The 23,806-nt window shown below is 43.3% G+C and overlaps 2 protein-coding genes across 6 annotated transcripts in view; one reads left to right on the plus strand and one right to left on the minus strand.

The window, feature by feature from the left end:
* The window catches only part of LOC110525893 (golgin subfamily A member 7), a 37,845-nt gene extending 30,703 nt beyond the window's left edge, over nucleotides 1-7,142 (plus strand). For both annotated transcript variants that reach the window (XM_021606386.2, XM_036980059.1), the window contains 3 exons: nucleotides 1,880-1,981; nucleotides 3,146-3,203; nucleotides 4,967-7,142. In XM_021606386.2, coding sequence (XP_021462061.1) covers nucleotides 1,880-1,981; nucleotides 3,146-3,187 — 144 coding nt within the window. In that variant the 3' untranslated portion in view covers nucleotides 3,188-3,203; nucleotides 4,967-7,142. The remainder of the gene's footprint in view (nucleotides 1-1,879; nucleotides 1,982-3,145; nucleotides 3,204-4,966) is intronic.
* Nucleotides 7,143-16,408: 9,266 nt separating this feature from the next.
* The window catches only part of loxl2b (lysyl oxidase-like 2b), an 80,473-nt gene continuing 73,075 nt past the window's right edge, over nucleotides 16,409-23,806 (minus strand). For all 4 annotated transcript variants that reach the window (XM_036980061.1, XM_036980060.1, XM_021606387.2 and 1 more), the window contains exons 9-14: nucleotides 23,077-23,242; nucleotides 22,522-22,762; nucleotides 21,734-21,849; nucleotides 21,182-21,318; nucleotides 20,748-20,859; nucleotides 16,409-18,043 (exon numbers count right to left, since the gene is read on the minus strand). In XM_036980061.1, coding sequence (XP_036835956.1) covers nucleotides 17,973-18,043; nucleotides 20,748-20,859; nucleotides 21,182-21,318; nucleotides 21,734-21,849; nucleotides 22,522-22,762; nucleotides 23,077-23,242 — 843 coding nt within the window. In that variant the 3' untranslated portion in view covers nucleotides 16,409-17,972. The remainder of the gene's footprint in view (nucleotides 18,044-20,747; nucleotides 20,860-21,181; nucleotides 21,319-21,733; nucleotides 21,850-22,521; nucleotides 22,763-23,076; nucleotides 23,243-23,806) is intronic.

Consider the following 23,806-nt stretch of genomic DNA (forward strand, 5'->3'; position numbering starts at 1 on the left):
ACGCTTGACATTCAGGCCAAAGACTCCAATCTTGGTCAACAGACCAGAGAGTCTTGTTTCTCATTGTCTGAGAGTGCTTTAGGTGCCTTTTAGCAAACTCCAAGCGGGCTGTCGTGCCTCTTACTGAGGAGCTGCTTCCGTCTGGCCGCTACCTTAAAGACCTGATTGGTGGATTGCTATAGATAGATGGTTGTTATTGATAGAAGGTTCTCCCACCTCCACAGAGGAACTCTGGAGCTCTGTCAGAGTGACCATCGGGTACTTGGTCACCTTCCTGACCAAGGCCCTTCTCCCCCGATTGCTCAGTTTGGACGGACAGCCTGCTCTATGTAGAATCTCGGTGGTTCCAAACTTCAAAGCTGCAGACATTTTTTGGTACCCTTTTGTTTTTTGCTCTGACATGCACAGTTAACTGTGGGACCTTATATAGACAGGTGTGTGCCTTTCCAAATCACTTCGAATCAATTGAATTTACCACAGGTGGACTCCAATCAAGTTGTAGAAACATCTCAAGGATGATCAATGGAAACAGGATGCACCTTAGCTCAATTTTGAGTCTCATAGCAAAGGGTCTGCATACTTATGTAAATAAATATATTATTTTCATTTTTTTATAAATGTGCAAAAATGTTGCTTTGTCATTATGTGGTATTGTGTAGATTGAGGAAATTCTTTTAATTAATCCATTTTAGAATAAGGCTGTAACGTAACAAAATGTGGAAAAGGTCAAGGGGTCTGAATACTTTCCGAATGCACAGTATGTCAGACAGCTGGTTATATAGGCCAATACACGGTACAGCCTGTTTCCAAAAAAGGCCCAATAAAAGCTTTCCAATTGGTGTCATTCATATTTGTCTTATACTGTGCCAGAGAAAAGTTGTAGTTCTGAATTTTTATATTTTATGAGTGCTCATGAAGATGGAAGTCAAGTTTTAAATGACTTTTCAACTGAGCACACCCATACAATTGGCTACTGGTGGCCTAGCAAAGACCAGGGGTGGCTCCTCCAGCCCACTTAGAACAGGAAAGTGCTAAAATGTCTACAAACCCATTTTTGCTTTTGTCATTATGGTGTATTGTGTGTAGATGTATTTTTCTTGAAACCTATTTATTTAACTTGGCAAGTCAGTTAAGAACAAATTCTTAATTACAATGATGACCTACCCCGACCAAACCCTAACCCGGACGACGCTGGGCTAATTGTGCTCCGCCCTTTGGGACTCCCAATCACGGCCAGTTGTGATACAGCCCAGGATTGAACCAGGGTCTGTAGTGACGCCTCTAGCACTGAGATGCAGTGCCTTAGACCGCTGCGCCACTCGGGATGAAGGAAGAAAACAATTTAATCAATTTTAGAATAAGGCTGTAACGTAACAAAATGTGGAAAAAAGTCAAGGGGTTTGAATACTTTCCAAAGGCACTGTATGAATTAATGTTTGTAAAATGTAAAAAAAAAAAAAAAAATGTGTTTAAAACAAATTATTATAATAAGTAAACGTTGAGAGATGACAGTCTACCAGTAGGCTACCCCTTGTTTGGTGAAAGCAAATGTTCTAGGTAAAAAGTACATTTGATGTAATAAATTCTAATAATGTAATCTTCTAACATGCAACTATTCAAATCAAATCAAATTTATTTATATAGCCCTTCGTACATCAGCTGATATCTCAAAGTGCTGTACAGAAACCCAGCCTAAAACCCAAACAGCAAGCAATGCAGCTGTAGAAGCACGGTTGCTAGGAAAAACTCCCTAGAAAGTCCAAAACCTAGGAAGAAACCTAGAGAGGAACCAAACTATGTATATTCAACCAAAACTATGTATGACAAGGTAAGTTGGAAAACTGAAAAAGTTTTTTTTCTTCTTATTGTCTCTTTTCAGGTTTTGAAGAAGATTGCTAAGTTCATCCAGGAGCAGAATGATAAGATCTATGCTCCACGAGGTCTGCTCCTCACTGACCCTATTGAGAGAGGCCTCCGAGTTGTATCCTTCAGAAAGCAGTGTGATAGCCATTAAAGCAACATGTCTGGAAAGGTAACGCAGACTTCCATCCAAAATGGCACCCTTTGAAGGGCACTACTTTGTAAAGTAGTGCACTATATATTGGGAATAGTGTGCCTTTGGAATGCAGCCTCAATATGTGCTACGTTCACGGGATAAACAAGGTACTACTATATTTAGAATTAGAAGATCAGAAAATAAAAAAAATTTTAAGCTTTTTTTCAGTGATATTTCCTTTATGCGTTTCTTAGGTTTCGTCATGCAGGCTGATGTATATTTAAGTCAGGGCTGGGCTAGCTCCATGTTGATGTGTGCTGTGTAGTACTATTTAAAACAATGAAGTTTCACATTGACCTGCTGCTGGTGTGTGACCGAGTTGGTATTTGGTGTTTCCACAGGTGCATCCCAAATGGCACCCTATTCCCATTACAGTGCGCTACTTTTGACCAGAACCCCATAGGGATTAGGGTGCCATTTGGGACGCGTTACCCAGGGCTCTGTGTGGTGTGCTCCCCTCTCGAACCCCTGCCTGTAAATGGAAACCAGGAGTCTGGGCAGCTCACAGTGGTACCCTGTAATAATACCAGATAAAAGTTATATTTAATCAATTTCATCTGCTCAAAATCAGAGGGTGCAGAAATGGTCTACGTTCTCCAAGTGTATGGGGTGTAGCCTGAGTGACTGACTCAACATCCAAAATGAATTGTACTGAGGGCTGGAGCAGGCAGTGAAATATGACTGAAATCGTTTACAGCTGAGGACCTCCTGTATGATTTCATTGTCTGCATCCCAAATGGCACCGTATGGGGCTCTTGTCAAAAGTAGTGCACTATTTAGGGAATAGGGTGTCATTTGGAAAGCAGACCTTGGTTTTATGGCGACCTCCTGGATTATTTCTCCAGCACTGCAGAGCTGCTGATTTTGGCCTGGGAGCGGCTGTGATAGCAGAGTGGAGATTGACAGGAATGTCACACCTGCCCCCCCCATGTCTTCTCAATGCACCTGAACAAGTAATGTCTGCATTTTCGAGTGTCTGATTTTATGTTTTGACTATTGCTGCCCAAGTGCTTTACTCACAGCAGTATGCGTCTGTAGATGTCATATTTTAGAGGAATTCTGCATTGCCTTTAACTAAACACGATCAAGGTTGAAGTAACCATCTTTGAAGACAGGAGCCTTGGCAGATAAAATCTACAGTACTATGGTGAGTTTCAAGACACGGTCATGTCACACAGGATGTGTACAACAGATTGCATATGCCTCATGTGTATTCATGGCCATTCTGTATTACTTTCCAAATTACTCTGGCGCAATCTGAGGAAGAATACTGTCAAAAAACTGCTCAAAGGGTGAAATCTATAAGTATTTGAGTAGTGAGTGCGTGAGAGCAATTTCTTTAATCTAATGATGGATAGATGTGGCATGTTATTGAATTGAAATATGGCTGCTCTTGCTTTCCAAGACTGACATTTATATTCTTCATGGTTTCACCCCATGCTGTTACGAAAATCATTGAGACCAAGTCATTGTCCCACAGCAATTTGTATTTACTCTCATGCTGTGCAGTTCCCATCTACCATGCTCTCTACAGTATCACGCCTCTCCGTTATGGGTTTCGAACATCGGAGAGTTAATTAAAATGTACTGGCAGACAGCACATGGTTTTTCTCCCAATGTATTTCAAGAGGACTACATATGTCATGAATCTATTTGCCTCAATCAAGCACATCTGTCTGCCTTGTGTAGGTTATTGCATATGACAAAGAACATCATTTCCCCCATTTAAGATCGCAACTATTTTCAACAACAAGTGTCACGCTGCGAAACTGTTTACGAACTCTTAATGACAATGTCTCAACCTGGTGTTTTTCAACAGACACTTCAGTCACGCCAAACCCAAACTGTCTCTGATAATGTTCTACATGAAGAGAGAGCAACAATTCTTTAATGGATCTGCTGAAGAACATGGCCCTAGTTGTTCATCAAGTGCTGGTTCAGCTCTGGCCTGGTGGAACAAAGTGCATACAGGGGTTATTATTTTCATTAGAAATTCCTGACGGGCACCTCTATACATGTATTTGTGAGGAATGTAAACTGCTCTTTTATAAGTAGCTGTTGAGAGAAGTCCGTTGGACTGTTGCCATGGTCTTTTAGGCAATCTGTCCTTCCGTCCGTGCAGCAGGCCCACTGGAAAGGCCCAATGTGAAGTGTTGCGATAGCATTGTCCCGCTACTCTGCTGCATGCTCTTCCTTACATAGCAGAGCAGAAGGCCCCGATGGCGGACCTCAGTGGACCTGTTGTGGAATTTCACTGTTCGGGGTGAAGTGTGTGATGAATGGTCCTCTGGTGTAATTGCACCAGACCGCAGTGTAGGAAAACAGGCGTTCAGCAGTTAATGGTTTCAAAATGAGTCATTAACAGACGGCGGTGCCAAGTCTATCTCCCTATGCTCCTCCACCACAGTGCTCACTATTCAGGAGCAGGACCAATGTGTGTTGTACTGGTTCTTCCTGGTGCCAACCTGCCAGCACACTGACTGGCACTGCTTTAGAGAGCGGGCACCTGGACTATCTTGACCTTCAAATCATTAGTCTTTGGAGAGAATAAATGCTGTCAATTGTGAATATGTGAAAAGGTTTATGATATTTAAAATAAAGATACATGTTTTCTCAGAAGAACAACTTTGAAATGACCGAATAGCTTTGATACAACAGAAGTTGATGATACAGTCAGGTAGTAACTAGTGCACATTGTTGAGCACGGTGATGTATGATGGTGGGCGTTTAGAGCCATAGAGATGAGTAGCTAGCTAACTGTGACATTTCTTTGGCAGATCCCAAAAAATAAACTATGGCTTCACTAAAGTTTATCTGCATCATACTGGCTGCCGTTTTGTCTTTAAAAAAAATAAATATTCCTGCTGTTTAAAGGGCGTTTTTTCTCACTGACCTTCTCACTTTTGGCAGATCCCAGACTGACTGGACAAGAGCTCTTGAGGGGCTGGTTCTATCTGGTTCTGGCTCAGCATCACCTGGGGCCTCATTTATCAAAGGTGCGTTCACACAAAAAATCGTCTAAACCTTGCGTATGCCAGTTTTCCCTCAAATGTTAGTATTTATCCATTTTGAACTTGAAGGGAAAGTGTGCTTATCTCCACGGAAATCTCAGACCAGCCGTACGCACAACTTCTAGTGGTAGATCAACATGTATCGCAAGCAAATATTGTTATTTTGAGAAAAAATGTAGGTGTTTGATGCACAAGAATTATAATAATGGTAGGCTAATAAAAACATAAAGGCCTAATGATAGAACAGATGCATTTGCCGTTGGTAAGGAGATCACATAGCAGCATGTAGCCTAATGCGTCTCTTTTACTTGTATTATATAAGCCTAAATTATAATCATATAGCAGGACATGTCTCTCCTTTTCCACTCTTAGCGGCGTTGGCGGAAAGAGGATCTTTCTGGTTTTCAGGGATACAGTATTTTCAACCTAACTTCCATTTCTCCTGGAGAAAGGAGGAGAGCCAAACATGCTCAAAAGTAAATAGACCGGTAGCCTATTTAAATTTGACAGTGTGTAGGATACAGTATTGCCACATCATAGCCTATTTCAATTCAGAGCCTATACCAAGGCAGGAGATAGAAACACAATCATCTACTTCAAAATATTGAACAGGAATGAGTATTTTTCATAGAAGTGTGCTGTAGCATTTACTTTTGAGCTGTTCGAATAGGGAATCAAACTTTCAGAATGTGCTACCAGTGTTTGGCACTCTCTATAGGCGGCATGCATTTTTTTGTTTGAAAAAGGTAAGTATTCTGCCCTCAGCTCTACATAAACGTGATAAAATTTGCCATTGCACTTTCTTTTAGAAACTGTCATGGCCCAGTTCCAACATCTCCAAATCATACATCAAATGAGGGTGTCTTTATTACCATAAAAGGTAACAAAAACGTTCGTATATGTTGTGTGCAGTAGTTTGATAAATCCCAATAATTTAGTTGTGCATGCAAATCCTAGCATCCCTCCCGTACGGCAGAGTTTAGTGAGAAATGTACGCACGGTTGATAAATGAGGCCCCTGGTCCTGGGTAGGTGGGACCACCACCGCACCTCCAGACTGAGGACCACCTGAAACTTTAGCCTGCAGAACATCATACCAGCCCTCCTGGCTCCCATCCAGGATCCACATCTACTTTCTGACTACTGCGTCTCTACAATCTCCCCTGTACTCGACTCCCTCACACTGTTTTATACTCCACTCAACTAACGCATGTACAGTATATAATGCTGGGGCTGTATTACACATTCAAATTCTAAAGGCCCCTCTAAAGTGAAATAAGATACGATTTGACAGTTAGGTTGTTTTCTGTAATACATCCCCAGACTCCTAATCTTCTAAAAATGTATTTCCTATCTCTGTATTTATAACCATTTACTTACTGCATCTTAAGTCTGTTTACTTTTGCCTGTACAGAGATCGCTTGCTTTACAAAACCAAATGGCCCAAATTATGCTTGCATTCTTCTTGCATGTTGCGTCAATGCTCAGATGGTCCTTTTGTAAAACGTAAATGTGCCGTGCACAGTGTTTGTTTGGTGACTACTGTTCATTTTGCCGTGCGTTGATTGACTTGTTTGTATGTGTGTGGGTAGGCTATGTCTAGCTATGTAAGCACATTTGATTGCCTTCAAGTGAAGCGTTAGGCCGAGAAGTGCTCTTGTTTGTCTCCAGTGCCTGTAGTTTCTGTGAAGATTGCCTCTGTCAGCTCAGTGGGTTCAGGTCAAGTGTATCTTTGCATACTATTTTAGCAGCCATCTTATTTAGCTTATCCTAACTTTTGCTCGCTTTATTTTCTGCAGCAAGCATGTTAAAAATCGAAGACGATTCCTAAACAACCTCAACTTCTTGATTTCTTTGTTTTTGTATCGATCAATTGTATGAATGAAGGACATTAGATTGTTAACTTTTGGTGATGATATAGATATACATGGACAGTACGTGGGTTAAATACAATGATTAATATAAACCCTGGATTGCTGATATGTATTGGCCAATGAAAGGCTTTGAAGCCAAAGGTCGGCCATAGTGGCACTCCTCAGAAGAAGCAGTTTTCAATTAAATGTATCGAAGACAAAATTACATGTATTTAAGTATTTTTTTATTGTAGTGGGGACGGTAGCATTAGAACTTTAAAAAAATTATACTTTGACAAATGTTTTTTATATATACAGTACCGGTCAAAAGTTTGGACACACCTACTCTCTCAAGGGTTCTTCATTATTTTTACTATTTTCTACATTGTAGAAGAATAGTGAAGACATCAAAACCATGAAATAACACATATGGAATTATGTAAATCAAAATATATTTTATATTTGAGATTCTCAAAGTAGCCACCTTGATGGCAGCTTTGCATACTCTCAACCAGCTTCACCTGGAATGCTTTTCCAACAGTCTTGAAGGAGTTCCCACATATGCTGAGCACTTGTTGGTTGCTTTTCCTTCACTCTGTGGTCCAACTCATCCCAAACCATCTCAATTGGGTTGTGGTCAGGTTATTGTGGAAGTCAGGTCATCTGATGCATCACTTTCCTTCTTGGTCAAATAGCCCTTACACAGCCTGGAGGTGTGTTGGGTCATTGTCCTATTGAAAAACAAATGATAGTCCCACTAAGCGCAAACCAGATGGGTTGGTGAATCGATGCAGAATGCTGTGGTAGTCATGCTGATTTAAGTGTGCCTTGATTTCTAAATAAATCACTGACAGTGTCACCAGAAAAGAACCATCACACCTCCTCCCCCATTCTTCATGGTGGGATCCACACATACGGAGATCATCCGTTCACCTACTTTGCGTCTCACAAAGAAGGCAGTTGGAACCAAAAATCTCAAATTTGGACTCATCAGACCAAAGGACAGATTTCCACCGGTCTAATATCCATTGTTCATGTTTCTTGGGCCAAGCAAGTCTCTTCTTATTATTGGTTTCCTTTAGTAGTGGTTTCTTTGCAGCAATTTGACCATGAAGGCCTGATTCACAGAGTCTCCTCTGAGTAGTTAATGTTGACATGTCTGTTACTTGAACTCAGTGAAGCATTTATTTGGGCTGCAATTTCTGAGGCTGGTAACTCTAATGAACTTATCCTCTGCAGCAGACTTAACTCAGGGTCTTCCCTTCCTGTGGAGGTCCTCATGAGAGCCAGTTCCATCATAGCGCTTGGTGGTTTTTACGACTGCACTTAAAGACATTGTCAAAGATCTTGAAATTTTCCAAATTGACTACTTTGTGTGTGGCTACTTTGAAATCTAAAATATATTTTGATTTGTTTAACACTTTTTTGGTTACTGCCATATGTGTTATTTCAAAGTTTTGATGTCTTCACAATTATTCTACAATGTAGAAAATAGTAAAAATAAAGAAAAACCCTTGAATGAGTAGGTGTGTCCAAACTTTTCTCTGGTACTGTATATATTCGTATGTTTCATAATTATTTTTTATGTTTAGCTTACATAATGTAATTTTAAAGTATGCTTTACGGAGTCTGTAATGGAATAAATGTGGCTAAAACTAATTTGAACTTTTCTATAGCTTCCAAAATATATTTTTTACCATGGTTGGGGTGTCAAGATGGAGGGGTGGTGGCTTCAAAACAGCTCCTTGTCAGTCATCTAGTTTATAAGTAATTGGTTAAATTTGACATTGCTCCATGGAATTACATCCATTTCATAATGTGTTTTGAATGCTGAGTTTCTTCTGTCTGACTGAAATCTGTTAGTGCTATATTACAGATAATCTAACACTACAGAAATGTCCAACTATAGATTTATAGATTTTATGGAACATTTTGAGGGTAGGTTATAATGAAAGTCAGATTACTTATTCTCATATATTGTAAATATTATTTCAATGTATTCTGAAAATGGCAATGTTGAGCAAAGTGAAAATGTATTTAATTTGGCCTTTTTAACATTAAACTCATTAATTTGATAAATTAGTATCCCTTTTTATATGTATATATTTTTTTTGTTCAAATGCAAACGGTTCCTTAACTTGTGAATTGTATCATAATAAATCAAACGTATACTTCTTCTAAACTTCTGGATGATGCAGAAAATCATTTGGATGTTTTAGCTTAAAGGGGCAATTCCACAGTTGAAACAATAACAAAGTGTGTTCCCCACCACTGTTTCAGTAAAAAGCTCAAATTCATAGACAGAGCTATAGTGGTTAGAGCATTGGGCCAGTAACCGAAAGGTTGCTAAATTGAATCCCCGAGCTGACAAGGTGAACATCTGTCGTTCTGCCCCTGAACAAGGCAGTTAACCCACTGTTCCTAGACCGTCATTGAAAATAAGAATTTGTTCTTAACTGACTTTCCTAGTTAAATAAATAAATACAATCTTAAAGGATTGACAATCCACAACATCAAAAGTATAGTTTTAAACATGTTTTGAAGCTATGCAGTATTTACACTTACAAACTTAGAGTAAAAGCTTATATTTTGGGTTCTGATGGGGTACGACAGTTGAACTAAGTTCATGAGATATTCATTAGTTATACTCTTCAAGAATCAATGGGTACATATTATGAATTAATACGTCCAAAAATGGATGTTGCAACTTCAATTTGTACACAAACTGTATGATAATCTGTAATAGAAATGATTTCTGTAAATGTACATATTCACGTCTTCTTTTGGGACAGCACATTCGACTGAGATTGGCCCTCTTCATCAATCCAATAGTAGCATGGATGCACAAGCACTGGTTTCACACAGCCTGTGTGTGTGTACTGATGTCTGGTCAGAGTGTTTTTTTTTTAGGGAAAAGTTGCAACTTAGGGGCTTGAAAAACAGAACTTCCCAGAAAGCTGCTTTCAGTTCCAGGTAATATATTCTCTTGTCCACAAGATTTATAGAGGAGGACCAGCCTGACTAAATCTCCCAGAAAGTAGTAGTATTTCTCACCGTTAAACTAAATATTCCCAGGAAAGTCATTCTGGGTATAACTAAGGAGGTGAAGCAATTTCGAGTAAGATTGGACAAAGGGACACAGTCAGCATCCCAAATGGCACCCTATTTCCTATGTAAGCCTATGCTCCGGTCAAATGTACTGCACTACGTAGGGAATAGGGTGCCATTTAGGATGCTAGCACAGAGATAGGACTTTCCCATGAACTCTGAGGTTACTCATGACCGTAAGAGAAATTAGACCCAATCACCTGTTCTGGTTCCCTGTCCTCTCTCAGGCCGAGCCTGAGAAAGAGACTGCTGAACCATCCCCTTCAGTTTTAGCACGCACAGAATCTATTCAGCCAAGCCTCGCATAATTAACCTTTTATCACATGAATGCAGCTCTTTGTTACCTCATAGAGCAGAAGGAGATTTTCCCTGGCCCAAGTGTGTCTAGTCAACCGAATGTCTGTCGTTACCCACTGAACTCCGTCTCAAGTTACCTGTGACATTCCCCCTCCTGGTGGCACAGCACGGTAGGTGGTCCTTCCTCCCTGTTTGCAAAACAAGCCAGACTTTTGTGTGTGTGTGTGTGTGTCACAAACGTGTGGTTGTTGCGTGCATGTCTAGTGTGTGTATTTACTTGGTGGAGACCTTCTGGTTTGGGGTTTCCGGTCTTCAGATGGCTCTTGCTACCATTATCCGCCCTGGTGGGAAGACGTGGATTAATAGAGAGACTAGCTACAGTACATCACGGTAATGGGTGGTCTTGGTAGATGGTAAGGGATTAAACAACCACTTAGATATGTCGCCTGCCTGCGCCTCTAACATCTAATCAGTCTGCAGGACTAAAAACTAAAAGTGTCAGAGGGGGTGTTAGGTGTGTAATTGATGGTCCTGGATGAATCCCATCTTCCAGGGTAGCAGGCTATGAATTGCTGAGGCTAGCTGCTACATCTATATGTGTCCCAAATGGCACCCTATTCCCTTTATAGTGCACTAGGCAACTTTGACCAGGGCCCATACTGCTCTTGTCAAAGGTAGTCTGTGTGTGGAATAGGGTGCCATTTGGTACACAGCCTCTGCTTTAGACCTGGAGCATTTGTCTTAACCAGAAAAGCTGCTTCACAGTCTTCTTAACAGCAGCCCTGTTCCTGGGGCTGCTGGCGATTAACCTTATTAGTCCTGCTGCTGAGTAATACAGGGTTGCTTACATTAGCACAGGAGACAGTCCAAACAAAGAGCAATGAGGCCTGGATTTACTCCAACCAATGACAACAGGAAGTCCATCTCTAGTTTTCACTGAACAGCTCCAATTTAAGTGCATACAATGCTGTTACAAAGCTGTTTTAGTGCAGAAAGTCAAAAACTATTGTAGTACTTCAAACTCATTCTGACATTTGCCTTAAGGACTATGATGTCTGTTGTGGTTCAGTTGATAGGGCATGGCACTTGCGAACGTAAATGTAGAGTAACTGTATTGCTCACCTCTTTAGATATAGCACAATGCATAATTCCAAAACAAAAGGCATGGATACATACATGAAAGAGTTAAACTAGTTGTGAGAATGTTGCTGACGCCACACAGAAAAAAATGTCACTCCTGTTGAACTACTGCAATGTAGATGTTAAAGGACATCCCTTGGCCATACTGTAGGAGTGATAGGAACGTCAGCAGAGCAATGAAGAACAAACTGTAGTGTGTGTAAATGTTACAGTACTCTTCTTGCGTTGTGTACAATCGTCGACACGAACTCCAACTTGTAGCACCAGTCATGGAACTTTATTCTGATAGACACAGCACAAAATTACACGTCATGCAATGCACAGTTCACCATCCAACTCTGCACGTGACGCACTGTACAAAATATACGAACCCCCCCCCCCCACCAGACACAGTAAGTTGCTAGCTAGTATTAGCTGGAATTCTCTACAACAAAATGCACCAAAAAACGCTGCATCTTATGTGTGATGTTCGAATAACATTTACAAACAAATCATCACTTGGGAGTATAAAAATCACTTTTGACAGTGCAGTGCTTTTGCAACCAACAACTTACCGCTGGTTTGGTGCTTGTTCACTGGGACGATTCTAATGAAACATCCTCCCTGGTAAGCAAGCTACGCAAACCAGCCAATAAGATGCCATGTTGAGTAGGTGAAGGCAAGACAAAACTAAAACCAAAAACCCATTGGCTTAACAATAAAGTGGCAAGGGGAATAACCACCTTGTTACACTCCCCCCTACTGAATTCCACTTGCAAACAAAAATAATAAAAATACCAAACTGCACTGTGCAAACATATTAGGAACAAAGACACAACATATGTACCGAATAATCCAGAGGGAGAAAAAATAAAGTATAGATATATTTTTATACCTAATAGAGAAAACTAAAAGGTAAAGCTGTGTATGTCGAGGATGCAGACCCTGCTTTAAAACAGTCACTAAATATTCCAGTCATTAGACTATTCTCCATGAGAATTAGAGTGAAAAGTGGTGGATCAATCCCCTTAGCCCTCATAGGTAAACATGCCTGTTACATGTTAAGTACCCTCAGTGACTTTTTAAAACATCCAAGTAATAAAATAAACCACCATAAGAGACTTTATCATATGTCACATTACCATCCTGAAACCTCTACACATGGTCACAATGGTGTAAAAACAAATAAAATATGTCAATATCATTGACCCTCTATTCACTTATTTAACCTTCAAGAGGGAACTTTCTGCTGATTCATAATCTCAATCAGTCTTGACACTGGTTCAAATAGTCTTCCTGCCCTTGACCTAATACGACCCCGACTACCTTCAACTGCATAAGGGGTAACAGTGTTGTGTACTGTTGCAATAGTGGGTCTGTCAACACAGTCAGTGCGTAACTGATCAGGTAAGGAATGGTCTGCGTTTGGTAGGTCAAGACGGATATCGTAAGCAGACTGGTCAATTAGCTCACTCACTACACTGTTACGGTCTCGGTCAGATTCTTGAAGACTCTCTGATCAAGGCAGACCTTCCAGCTGCAGTATATCATCCACATAATCCAAAGGTGGAATATCCTGAGCATCCAAGGATCGCACATCACCCTCCAGGCTTGTGTCACCTGTTCTTTCAGAAGGCAACTCCGACACCCACACTTTTGTTCTGTACTCAGCACCATCGTCCATGGCAGCTGAGACCACAAGGCTGTCATTCATGTCCACAGACTCTGTTAATCCAGACATGTCTGTTCCATCATCAACGGCAGCATGGGGAAGAGGAAGAAAGTTGACTGGCATTATCAGGTTGCGATGTACCGTCTTCTCCTGTCCAGTGGAGCTGTTCTGAATCTTAAAAGTGTGACTGTCAGCATTCAATCCAGTGACAAGGTAGACAGTATCCTCCCAACGGTCAACGAGCTTCCGCTTTCCTCGCTCCCCCTTGTTAGCCAGCAATACTCGATCCCCAATCACCACTGGTGCGTGCTCCTCTGACTCTTCTGTCATAAAGGTCAGCATGCCTCTTCAACTGCTTCACTGCAGATGCCTGTGCTGCATTCATGGCTTCTTTCAGATCTCTCCTCAGACTGAACAAACCGGTCATAGAGAACCCAGAAGTTGTCGACTATGACAGAGCCAAAGACTGTCAACAGGCAGTCTTGGCGTCCTCCCAAACATTAGCAGGAAAGGGGCAAAGCCTGTGGTCTCGTGGATTGTACAATTGTACGCAAACGTGAGGGACTTGAGCGCCTGAGGCCATCTGTGCCTTGCTCTCGTCAGCAGGGCCCGGATCATGTTTCCCAACATCCTATTCATCCTTTCGCAGGACCCGTTCCCCTTCGGATGGTACTGTGTGAGACTTCTGAACACCTGCAACACTCAACAGTTCGGCTAATAAAGCGCCCTCAAAGTTGGCTCCTTGGTCTGAGTGTATACGGCGAGGCATCCCGTGGACACAGAAATAGAAACTGATAAGCTACTGACTGGCTCGGACACAAGAAGGCATGAGCCAATTTGGTAAAGTAGTCAGTAATAACGAGCACATCCAAGGACTTGTTTGAAGAATCTTCTGCAGACCAGAAGTCTATGCACACTAGTTCAAGAGGCTCAGTTGTTATTATGCTCTCAAGAGGAGCTCTTGCTTCCGGATCAGGAGTCTTGCTCACCACGCATCTCCTGCAGCACTTCACATAAGCTTTTACCTCCCTCTCCAGGCCATGCCAGAAGAACCTCTGTCTTGTCAGGTAGACTGTTCTCTGTTGGCCCTGGTGGCCAGCTTCATCATGGACACCCTTCAACACCATTGCGTTCACGGAGGCTGGAACCACATACAGATACGTTTTCCACTTTGTAACCACATTCTTCGAAACACGATACACACATCTTCATGGTCAACTTGTCCCAACTTCTGAGAAGACACAAAACCTCAACACTCTCATGGGCACGCTCTCTCAGGGATGGTCTTCTCCCCCTCTCCACAAAGAAGGTGACTCTGCTGATCACGCTGCTTACTCATCAGTAGGTCGTGTGGCAGAACATCGACATTGGTCTGCTCTGATGGCATAACAGCCTGTGGAAGCTGTGGCAACAGCAGTGCATGTGAGCCCACTTCACCCACCCAGCACCTGTGTGAATGAAGAACAGCTGCAACTTCATGTCTTGATAAAGCACCAGATGGGGGGGGGGGTCAACAGTAGTCTGACAGCTAATGACCACTTCTTCTGAGTCAGAGGCTTTGTCAAAGGGGTGGCTGGACCAGCGAAACACATCTTGCACTGTCTGTGCGCACAGCGTTAGCTTCAGCTAGTACGGTCTCGTACGGGACCCTTGTCAGGCGATGGAGTGCACTGGGTCATACGAAGGGCTCTCTGCTCAAAGCATCTGCAACAACATTTATTTTTCCAGGGATGTCCTTGATGTCAAACTCGTACGGTGGCAGCTTGGCGACCCATCTCTGTTTACAAGCATCAAGCTTTGGTCAGAATGTATGTCAGAGATGGGACTCGGGCCTTTAGATAAATCAACGGAGGGATTTCTGCGTATGCCCACTTTAACAACATCGCGGGCCCTTCCCATAACCTCAACTGCTTGGTCCATCACAGATACGCCCCTCTTACGCATGTAAACCATGACCATATCCTCCCACTCATGCACTGTGCACTTTTCAGAGCCATCCCCCCGAAAGTACACCGGTTCCCTGATATGACTTCAATACCAGGTTCAGGCCTGACACATCCATACCCCTAGAGCTGCATGCATTCCCCATACTATTGTTCCCAACATGTCCAACAATTGCCTTTGACCCCAAACAGGAGGAAATGTTCTCCCCAATGGAATGACCAATCTGCTGTACTATGTCTGCTATGAAACCCATGGAGACCTCCCCACTCCCTGTATTCGGCAAAACTCTTTCATACACATCCTTGGGCGTTTCCGTGGGTAAACTATCATTAAAACCCTCCAGTTTAGGCATAGTTGTAGAAGAAACTGGAATTTTGGCTGAACCCCTACCAACAGATGGTGACAGATTAAATGTTAGGAAACCCCTACCTCTCCCAACACCTTCCATCTTAACAATGGGAAATCAACACACTAATAACAAATTTAAATAGCAAAGAAAGTATATATATTTTTTAACCTCATGTCAAAATCTAACATATCTAGTACACTGGTAAAACTCACCCTACTTATATCAGATATGCGTTAGAATTGCAAATAAACAAGTAACACAAAAGTTATATCGTTTATCTGTGGAGAGTCTCAGCCAGAGAAATCATCAATTTCGATAATTAAAACGCTGCAGTAGCGCCCTCCTGTGGCAAAATGCGATATCGCCATAAACTGCACCAGCAACGTCTTATTTGATTCTTCAACGGCAACCATGGCGAAGTTCTGGGATGGAAATACAGCGACGGATGATCCGATCCAGAAGAACGGTCACGGCACCACTGTAATAGTACTCTTCTTGCGTTGTGTACAATCAATCATCGACACGAGCTGCAACTTGTAGCACCAGTCATGGAGCTTTTCTGATAAACAGCACAAAATTGCACATCATGCAATGCACTGTTCACCATCCAACTCTGCACGTGATGCACGCTGGTTTGGTGCTTGTCCACTGGGTAATGTAGTTAACAAAATAATATAACAATTGCAATATACAATATAATATTTTGAACAATGTCCCTGATAGAAACAGCACAAAATTGCCCCCCCCCCCCCTACCCCCACCAAACACAGTATGTTGCTAGCTAGTATTAGCTGGAATTCTCTACAACAAAATGCATAACAAATATGCACCAAAAAACTGGGGGACTTTTCCCGTTGGTTTTTCCCATTGGTCCCAGGATTCAAACTGGCAACCCTCCAGTTGCTGGCTCGGCTCTCTAGCCTGCCGCCCCCTGACATGTGTGATGAAGGTGGCATTAGGCCTAATTTAAATGTATAGATCTGAAAATACAACCGACAACTTTGATTTGTTTGCTCATTAAATCTTACCTTTAATATAGTTAACAAAGCAAATTATGGATTTAAACACTCCAATCAAGTATACAGTTAGCATACATAACATACTTTAGCGATTCAGCTGTCACTGTACCCTCATAAAACAGAGGATGACAGTTGGGTAGCACCATTATAAAAAGTACAATAAAATGAGACACTCGCACACACATTATTGTAAAAGAAAAAAACAAAGAAAAAAAATTGATTTTAAAATCCCTGACTTTTACAACAATAAGTTACTTATGATGTTTGCTGGAAAATATGAGATTGTTTCCTTTTCGACATTCATGAACAAACAAAAAAACATGTATTTTCTCACTATAAGGCACTGAGGGGGATTAGTTGTATCCCTCCATTTTAACTACCGTACCACCACCACTCTGTTGTGGTGTGGAGCAGACTAATGTCTGCTATTTGGTCACAGTTTTTACAATGGAAAAGGAACTTTTCAGGCACTTGGGACTGGTACTGGGTTTATTACAGATGTCAGAGTGAGAGAACACCACAGAATAACTTCAAATAGAGCATGTTGAGCATACTGATGACATCTGAGGGAGTACCCTGTACCACAGATGAAAAGATTGGTGAGGGTAACAACCCTGCACTTCAAAATGATGTTGTCTAAATTTCCCAAGGAAGAGGAAATCGAATAAATTATGAAATCAACTTGCTGCACAAAGTGAGAAAAAAAAGGCACAGGACATCTCTTGGAATAAGACTGTTTGTTAAACATTTCCCAACAGCAATGCACTTACTGGCAGTTAGTTATTGCATTCTATTATGGTATTGTACTGTACTGTATCCTCAATAAGCATCTTCATTAAGCTACTCAGAGAGTAGCCTACATGAGGCACCTACTGCATAAAGCCATTACAAACTATTATTAGCTAATGATCAATAAAGTCTGTAGTGTTCCCAAATATGCCTTTGTTCATAGTCCAAGAGAGAGAATTATTGTCAGAGATATCCAAACTCCGGGAAAATTACCTTTTGAATTAACGCTTTATCATATAAAAAAAAAAAGAAAGTGCGGCCGAATTCCCTTTATAATGCACTAATTTTGTCCAGGGCCCAAACATAGTGCACTATATAGGGAATAGGGTGCCATATGAGTCTCATCATCACCTCTAGTGGGGAGCAGTGGGGTTGTACATTTCATGTCTCTAACCCAAGCGTGACAGAGAAACTCTCAATCCCGTATTGACCTCAACCAGAGAGCTGGGACTGGGAGAGGCTACCTGGTTCTGGGAAGACAGAAGGATACATCAAATGGTCTGCCTAAGAAGCAGAGGGGATGTCTGAAAGAGGTGGGCAGTGGGTTGCTTCTTTAGGCATAACCAATGAGTGCTGTCCATATACTGTGGCACTCCCCACTAGGAGGGTTCATAACAGCTGTAGGCGTGTATTGGCAACACAATAAAATAGTTATCCTGGATTGCTGACTGGGAGGGAGAGACAGGGGGAGAGAGCGAGGGGTTTGGGGGCTTTTTGGCAGTCTCTCTGTGGTGGTGATGATTCTGTTCTCCTCTTTTATCTGTGTATAACCTGGTTGTTCAGTAGCCCAGGGAAGGACTCCTCAGTCTCAGTGCTTAACGAACCACCTGGACACAGGAAAGGAGACAAATGTTCACCCAGTGTTACAATTCAAAGTGTCACAACACTCTTAACGCATTACCCTTTCAAACCAAAGTTCGTCAGACGTCTAAATGTCAAGATGAAAGCAAGTCCCACTGTTATATCTAGCTTAGCTGTAAAAGAACGCACATCGGCGCGGTTTCGCATTGTACGTTTTATGACAACCCATTCATACGTAAAGCAGCACACGGTCTTAAACCATAACAACCCACACTCTGACGTACAGCACGTCGTACCAGACATAACAATCCCACCCCCCCCCCTTTCCAAAACCAGGGACTGGTACCAACGAAAAATGTCCATAGAACCTAGAGTGATACCTGTAAGAAAGAAACATTAACCCTTAAACGGAAGAGGTAAACAACGACTTTCCAAACTAGACACTTCAGTCCATTAACCTGGAGGTTGGCGAAGACACCTAACGGAGCCTAAGAGGGAATGGAGGTTTAGTAGCCCTCCAGATGAGCGGGGCGAGTTCGTGCCCGCATAGGCCGTTCTTCAGCCGCCACCGCTTGTGGCTCTGGCCCTTCGGGAGCCCACAGAGGCTGGGACTCAGGTGGTAGTAGTGGAGGTCCATCAGGTGGTGTCTCTGTCTTGTTGAAACCCTGTTTTATTGTTCTTTGGTACCTGCCTGCTTTGCTTGGATGCGCCTAGTCACCGGTGCTGCTACGCTCTGTGTTCTGAGTCTGTCCAGTGGCAGTTCCATCTCACGACCAAGCATGAGAGATCCCGGGGAGACCTGTGTTGTTGTGTGTTTGCTTGCTCTGTAGCGCATGAAAGTTTGAGTCAAGGCAGTACAGAACGTGCACCCCTAGACCAGGTGCGCTCTGATGCCGTTCTACAGCATTTGGTTGAAACGTTCCACCCCTTCTTTAGCTTGTTGGTTGTAGTAGGCCGTGCAGATGTGTTTGATTCCCTTGTTGCTGAGATAGGAGGAGAACTCGACAGTCAGTTGGAGCCCATTGTCCTTGGTGAGGGTGAGGGGTAGGCCCCACCTTGTGAACAGGCTGTCTAGGATGTCCATGATGGCCTGTGCTGTGACAGTTCCGACAGGAAGCACTTCTGGCCACTGAGTTCATACGCCACCACCAGGAAGCGCTGATGGTGAGGGACTGTGTGCCCATGGATCTCGCAACAGATGTCCAGGGGCGGGGAGGCCATGCGAGAGGCTGCAGGGGGAGGTTGGGCGGACCTTCCTGTTTTCCCACTGAGGAGGCATGCAGCACAATCCCTAAACAGGGCTTCAATGTCGTGGTCGATGCCTGGCCACCCCACAAGGTCTCGACACCTTCACTATGCCCAAGTGACCTTTGTGGGCTATGGATAGAACACGCGCATGCAGGCTACTCGGGACCACAATGCACAACCCTCGAGAGCCACAGACGTCTTCCCAGCAAGAAGGTTTGTGCTTCACCCTGGCAAAAGGCACCAGCTCTTCCGGCACACGTGCTGGCCATCCAGTGCGTATGTAGGTGTGCAGGGTAGACAGTGTGAGGTCCTGTTCCGATGCTTGCTTCAGTTCCTCCAGTTCAGTTCTCAGTTCCTGACACGGCTGGCTGAAGGGGAGCGTAGAGCATTTGTACGAGCTCTGTTTTGTCGTCTGGCAAGACAATCGGAGTAGGAGTGTCAATGGAGCGTCAGAGGAGGTCTGCAACCATGTTATCCCTCCCCAGAGAGAACTTCAGCTGATAGTCATACTGTCTGAGGCCAGTTCCTGAGGCTCACAGTAGCGTCGTGAGAGACTGGTGGTCAGTTCGGAGCGTGAACAGCCGGACGTATAGGTAGAGGTACCACTTTTTGCACGCCCAGACACAGGCCAGTGCTTCTCGTTTGACCACAGAGTACCATTACTTAGTGGGGCTCAGGGCCCTCGAAGCAAAGGCGATGGGCCTCTCAATTCCATTCTGTAGCTGTGAGAGGACAGCTCCATGTGCTCCAGCTGAGGCTTCACAGGTGGCAATGGTGGGGCAGACGGGGTCAAAGTGAGCTAAGACTGGGGCTGTGGTGAGCTGGGTCTTCAGTGAGCGGACCGCGTCTTAGCAGGCCCGTGTTCAGGCACATGGCTCGTCCTTCTTGAGCTGCCGCCGAAGGGGCGCTGTGGTCTGAGGGTAGTGGGGCAGAAACCGGAGGTACTAGGCTGTCATGACCAATAATGAGGCCACCTGAGAGGCTGAGGTAGGTTCTGGGATGCAGTGGACGACTTCAATGTTCGACATGAGTGGGCCAATGCCTTTGGCCGACAGGCGGACTCCCACAAACTCAACGGCTGGAGCTGTAAAGGTGCACTTTTCGCCGTTCAGGGTCAGGTTGTTTCACAGTAGAGGACTGAATACATCACTCTGACATTTTATGACATGTGCCACTCATTCTGACAACCCATTCATACGTAAAGCAGCACATTGTCGTAAGCCATTACAACATACAGTAACATACATAACACCCACGACAGCAGTTGTGTAGATCCAACAACTGCGTATGCCTCCACCAAAAATGAATGCCATATAGCTGGGTCAATATATCTTGACATTAGTCTACTTCTGAAAACATCTAACTTTCATTTAAGAGTGAAATTATCTTTTAATTCAAGCAGGGTGGTGGAACAATGCAGTAACACCGAATGTCTGATGTAAAACAGTCGCTCTACCAATGCTTGGTGCACCATTGTCTCACCATTATGACAGCTGTACATCCATATACGGTGGCCGTCGTATCTGCATCTGCACTTCATGAAGTTATTGGAGTAGTCGGACTCAGGCACCTCATAGTTAGGGTTAATAACAACCTGTGGGACAGAGGCAAATGCTGTGAGTGGCCATAGTGACAATCTAACAAGTGTCTGGCAGAGACAACTAGTCCAACATGGAGATGACGAGGAAGCCAATCCAACACTACAACTAACAAAATACATAGTTTGCATACTACATGAGAACCTCAATCGATAACATAGAATAATAGTGGCGGCATGACTTTGGTTACGGCCAAAATTGCACCCCATTCCCTATAGTGGACTACTTTTGACCAGAGCCCTATCAAACGTAGTGCACTATATGGGGAATAGGTTGCCATTTGGGAGTTTACAGCATGTAACCAGCAAAGTCACTTACCTGGAATATGTAATCTCCGGGCTTAATGTCTGTGATGTCGATCCACTGGCAGTCAATATCATGTCTGTACGTATCCCAGCAGCCCACAGTGATGCCTTGTTCCCCAAAGTTGGCACACTCATATCTTTTCTCAATACCTGCCAAAGTTATAATCAATCAAAGACAAACAGGTAAGCACATACTTTTGCACGATGGATGCTTTTGTGAGTGACAGTTTGGCTATTGCTCGGAGTTGGATGGATATAGGCTGTATTATATTCCGCTTGGAGTGAGGAACACCGAGTAGACGAGGGCTTTCCACACTACTGAGCTGAACAGAGCGTAGCCAAACCTACTGAGAATGCCTATTTACACATCTGCCATAGTTACTGGAACCAGGCTGAAAGGAATGACACGGCACAGTTTGGTTCAGGTTGGCATGATAGTGTAAAAAAGGGTCAAAGGTTGCCGGAGGGTGGCATGAATGGGGAAGTTGCATGGCCTCGGTCAAAAGTAGTGCACTGGGGAATAGGGTGCCATTTGGGATGCAAGCCTGTCTCTCCGGGCTCTTACCCTCTTCACATTCGGTGTCCTCCAGACAGAAGCTGGCCTTGTGTCCCTCTGCCACCTTGGTGCCGTTGAGGCTGAGCAGGTCGTAGTGGGTGAACACCTCCATGCTGTGATAATGGCTGGACACAGAGAGACACGTTTATTCAACTAACCTCTAGTTTGCAATCGCAGTGCAATCGCAGTGCAATCACAGTGCAATCACAGTGCAATCACAGTTCAATCACAGTGCAATCACAGTGAGGTGCCTAGTATATTCTCTCTGAAGCACAAGAGCTCGAGACACTGTTGAAACACATGGCACCAAGGCCAAAGAAACCGAAAATAAACATTTATTTTAAAAATGGTATATATTTAGTGATTCTATGTATAATCCCACAGGGCCGTTGGCAGAAGGCTGATTGGAGCGCCACTGCATGCTGTCATGTTTTGGCCACCTGAGGATACACCAAGGGTTTGATGTGTGTAGAGCTGGTGACTGTGTGAAGCTGCCAACATTGCACAGTTCATCCAATGCCTTGACCACAAACATCTGAGACGTTTCAGTCCATGGTCAATTACAGGGCAGAGAACTTATGGAAATGGAAAACGTTCAGTGGAACTTTCTCTAAACATATCGTTTTTTTTTGTTGCTTCTGACAGTTATTTCCAAACAGTGTTAAAATAACCAATCCTGTTGAGCGACACAACTGTGAGGTTAATAAATCACCAATTTAAACAACAACAAAAAAAGGAAATGATCGTACAGTTTCACAGACAGACAAACAGACAGGAAAATCCATGGAGCTACTTGCCTGTGGCAGTCATGCCACACCCAGGAGTGGCGTTCAGCCTTGGGACGGAAGTCAGACTGCCCGTTGTTGTGGATCTGGGAGGAGAAGCGCAGCAGGCGGCGGTGAGAGCTGGCAGGGGTCTCACTGGAGGTGGTGGATAGGCAGTTCTCCTCATAGGCACACTGCAGCATGAACATGGGCCTGTCCTCCATATAGGTGGTCTGCTCCACTATCTGGGGGTTCAGCACCAGGTCAGGGGCAGCTGAGGGGAGAGCAGGGAGTTGTGGCGGTTACAGGTTCGAAATCAGACCATACTTTATCCTCACAATTTACTGTAACGTGTCGTCCTGCTGACTACGGAAATTACAATGTTACAGATCCGCACTCAAAGATTGAAAGATGAGATTGCAGGTAGGATGAGCCTGAAGGATGCTTATAATAGCCATTAAGTCATAGTAGGCCAGGCGGGACAAATTCATGTTTTAGCATGCAAGCAATCATCCTCTTTCAATGCAAGACATCTAGTCCAGGCAGACGACTGTCTGTGAGGAAAAGACAGTATGAGTTCCCTCTTACTCTCTGAGCAGGAGACTCCGGCAGCATTGCGTCCCCCTCCTTTAGGACAGGTAAGATGAGCTCCATGGTGCAGGCACTGGGAAAGGGACATCTCAGTGCCAGAACATCGCACTCCACTCATCACCACAGGGTCAGCACTCACCTCCCCTGGCCAGTACCACGTCTCCTACAGGACAGGAACACAGCATGATAGCAGTCATTGAGTGGTTTAGATCAGACAGAGAATTTGTGGAATTTTGTCATAGGTTGTGTTTGCTATGCTAATATATTATTATATTTATATGTTCAAATAAGTAGTTGGATAATTCAACAGTACTTGTATGTAGATACCAGTAAGTGTAAATGAGTTGAAAAGTGTACCGGTAGTATTCACATTCACTATGGATTCAAGGAGGATAGCAAGACATACTCTATGGGCAAAGCAGTTTTTCTACCAACCACAAGAGGGTTGGTATCTATCTGCAACATTAAAGCTGATCTACCCCCTAAATGAAAAACTATTTTTTTTAAATATAAATATATATATATATTTTTTTTTACCACAAGAGGGGGCAACCTGTTCATTATCTCTCTAGCTATGCATTAGTGGCACTGTTCCTTGGCTTAGTTCTTCATTTATCCCTGAAGTGTAGCCATCACAAACATTAAAACCAACTACAGACTACAAAGTAGACAAGGTCTAATTGTATTCATACGTTGTGTTATATTGTAATTCAGGAATAACAGTAAT

The sequence above is a fragment of the Oncorhynchus mykiss genome, chromosome 6 (assembly GCF_013265735.2).
Source record: "Oncorhynchus mykiss isolate Arlee chromosome 6, USDA_OmykA_1.1, whole genome shotgun sequence".
Taxonomy (NCBI): domain Eukaryota; kingdom Metazoa; phylum Chordata; class Actinopteri; order Salmoniformes; family Salmonidae; genus Oncorhynchus; species Oncorhynchus mykiss.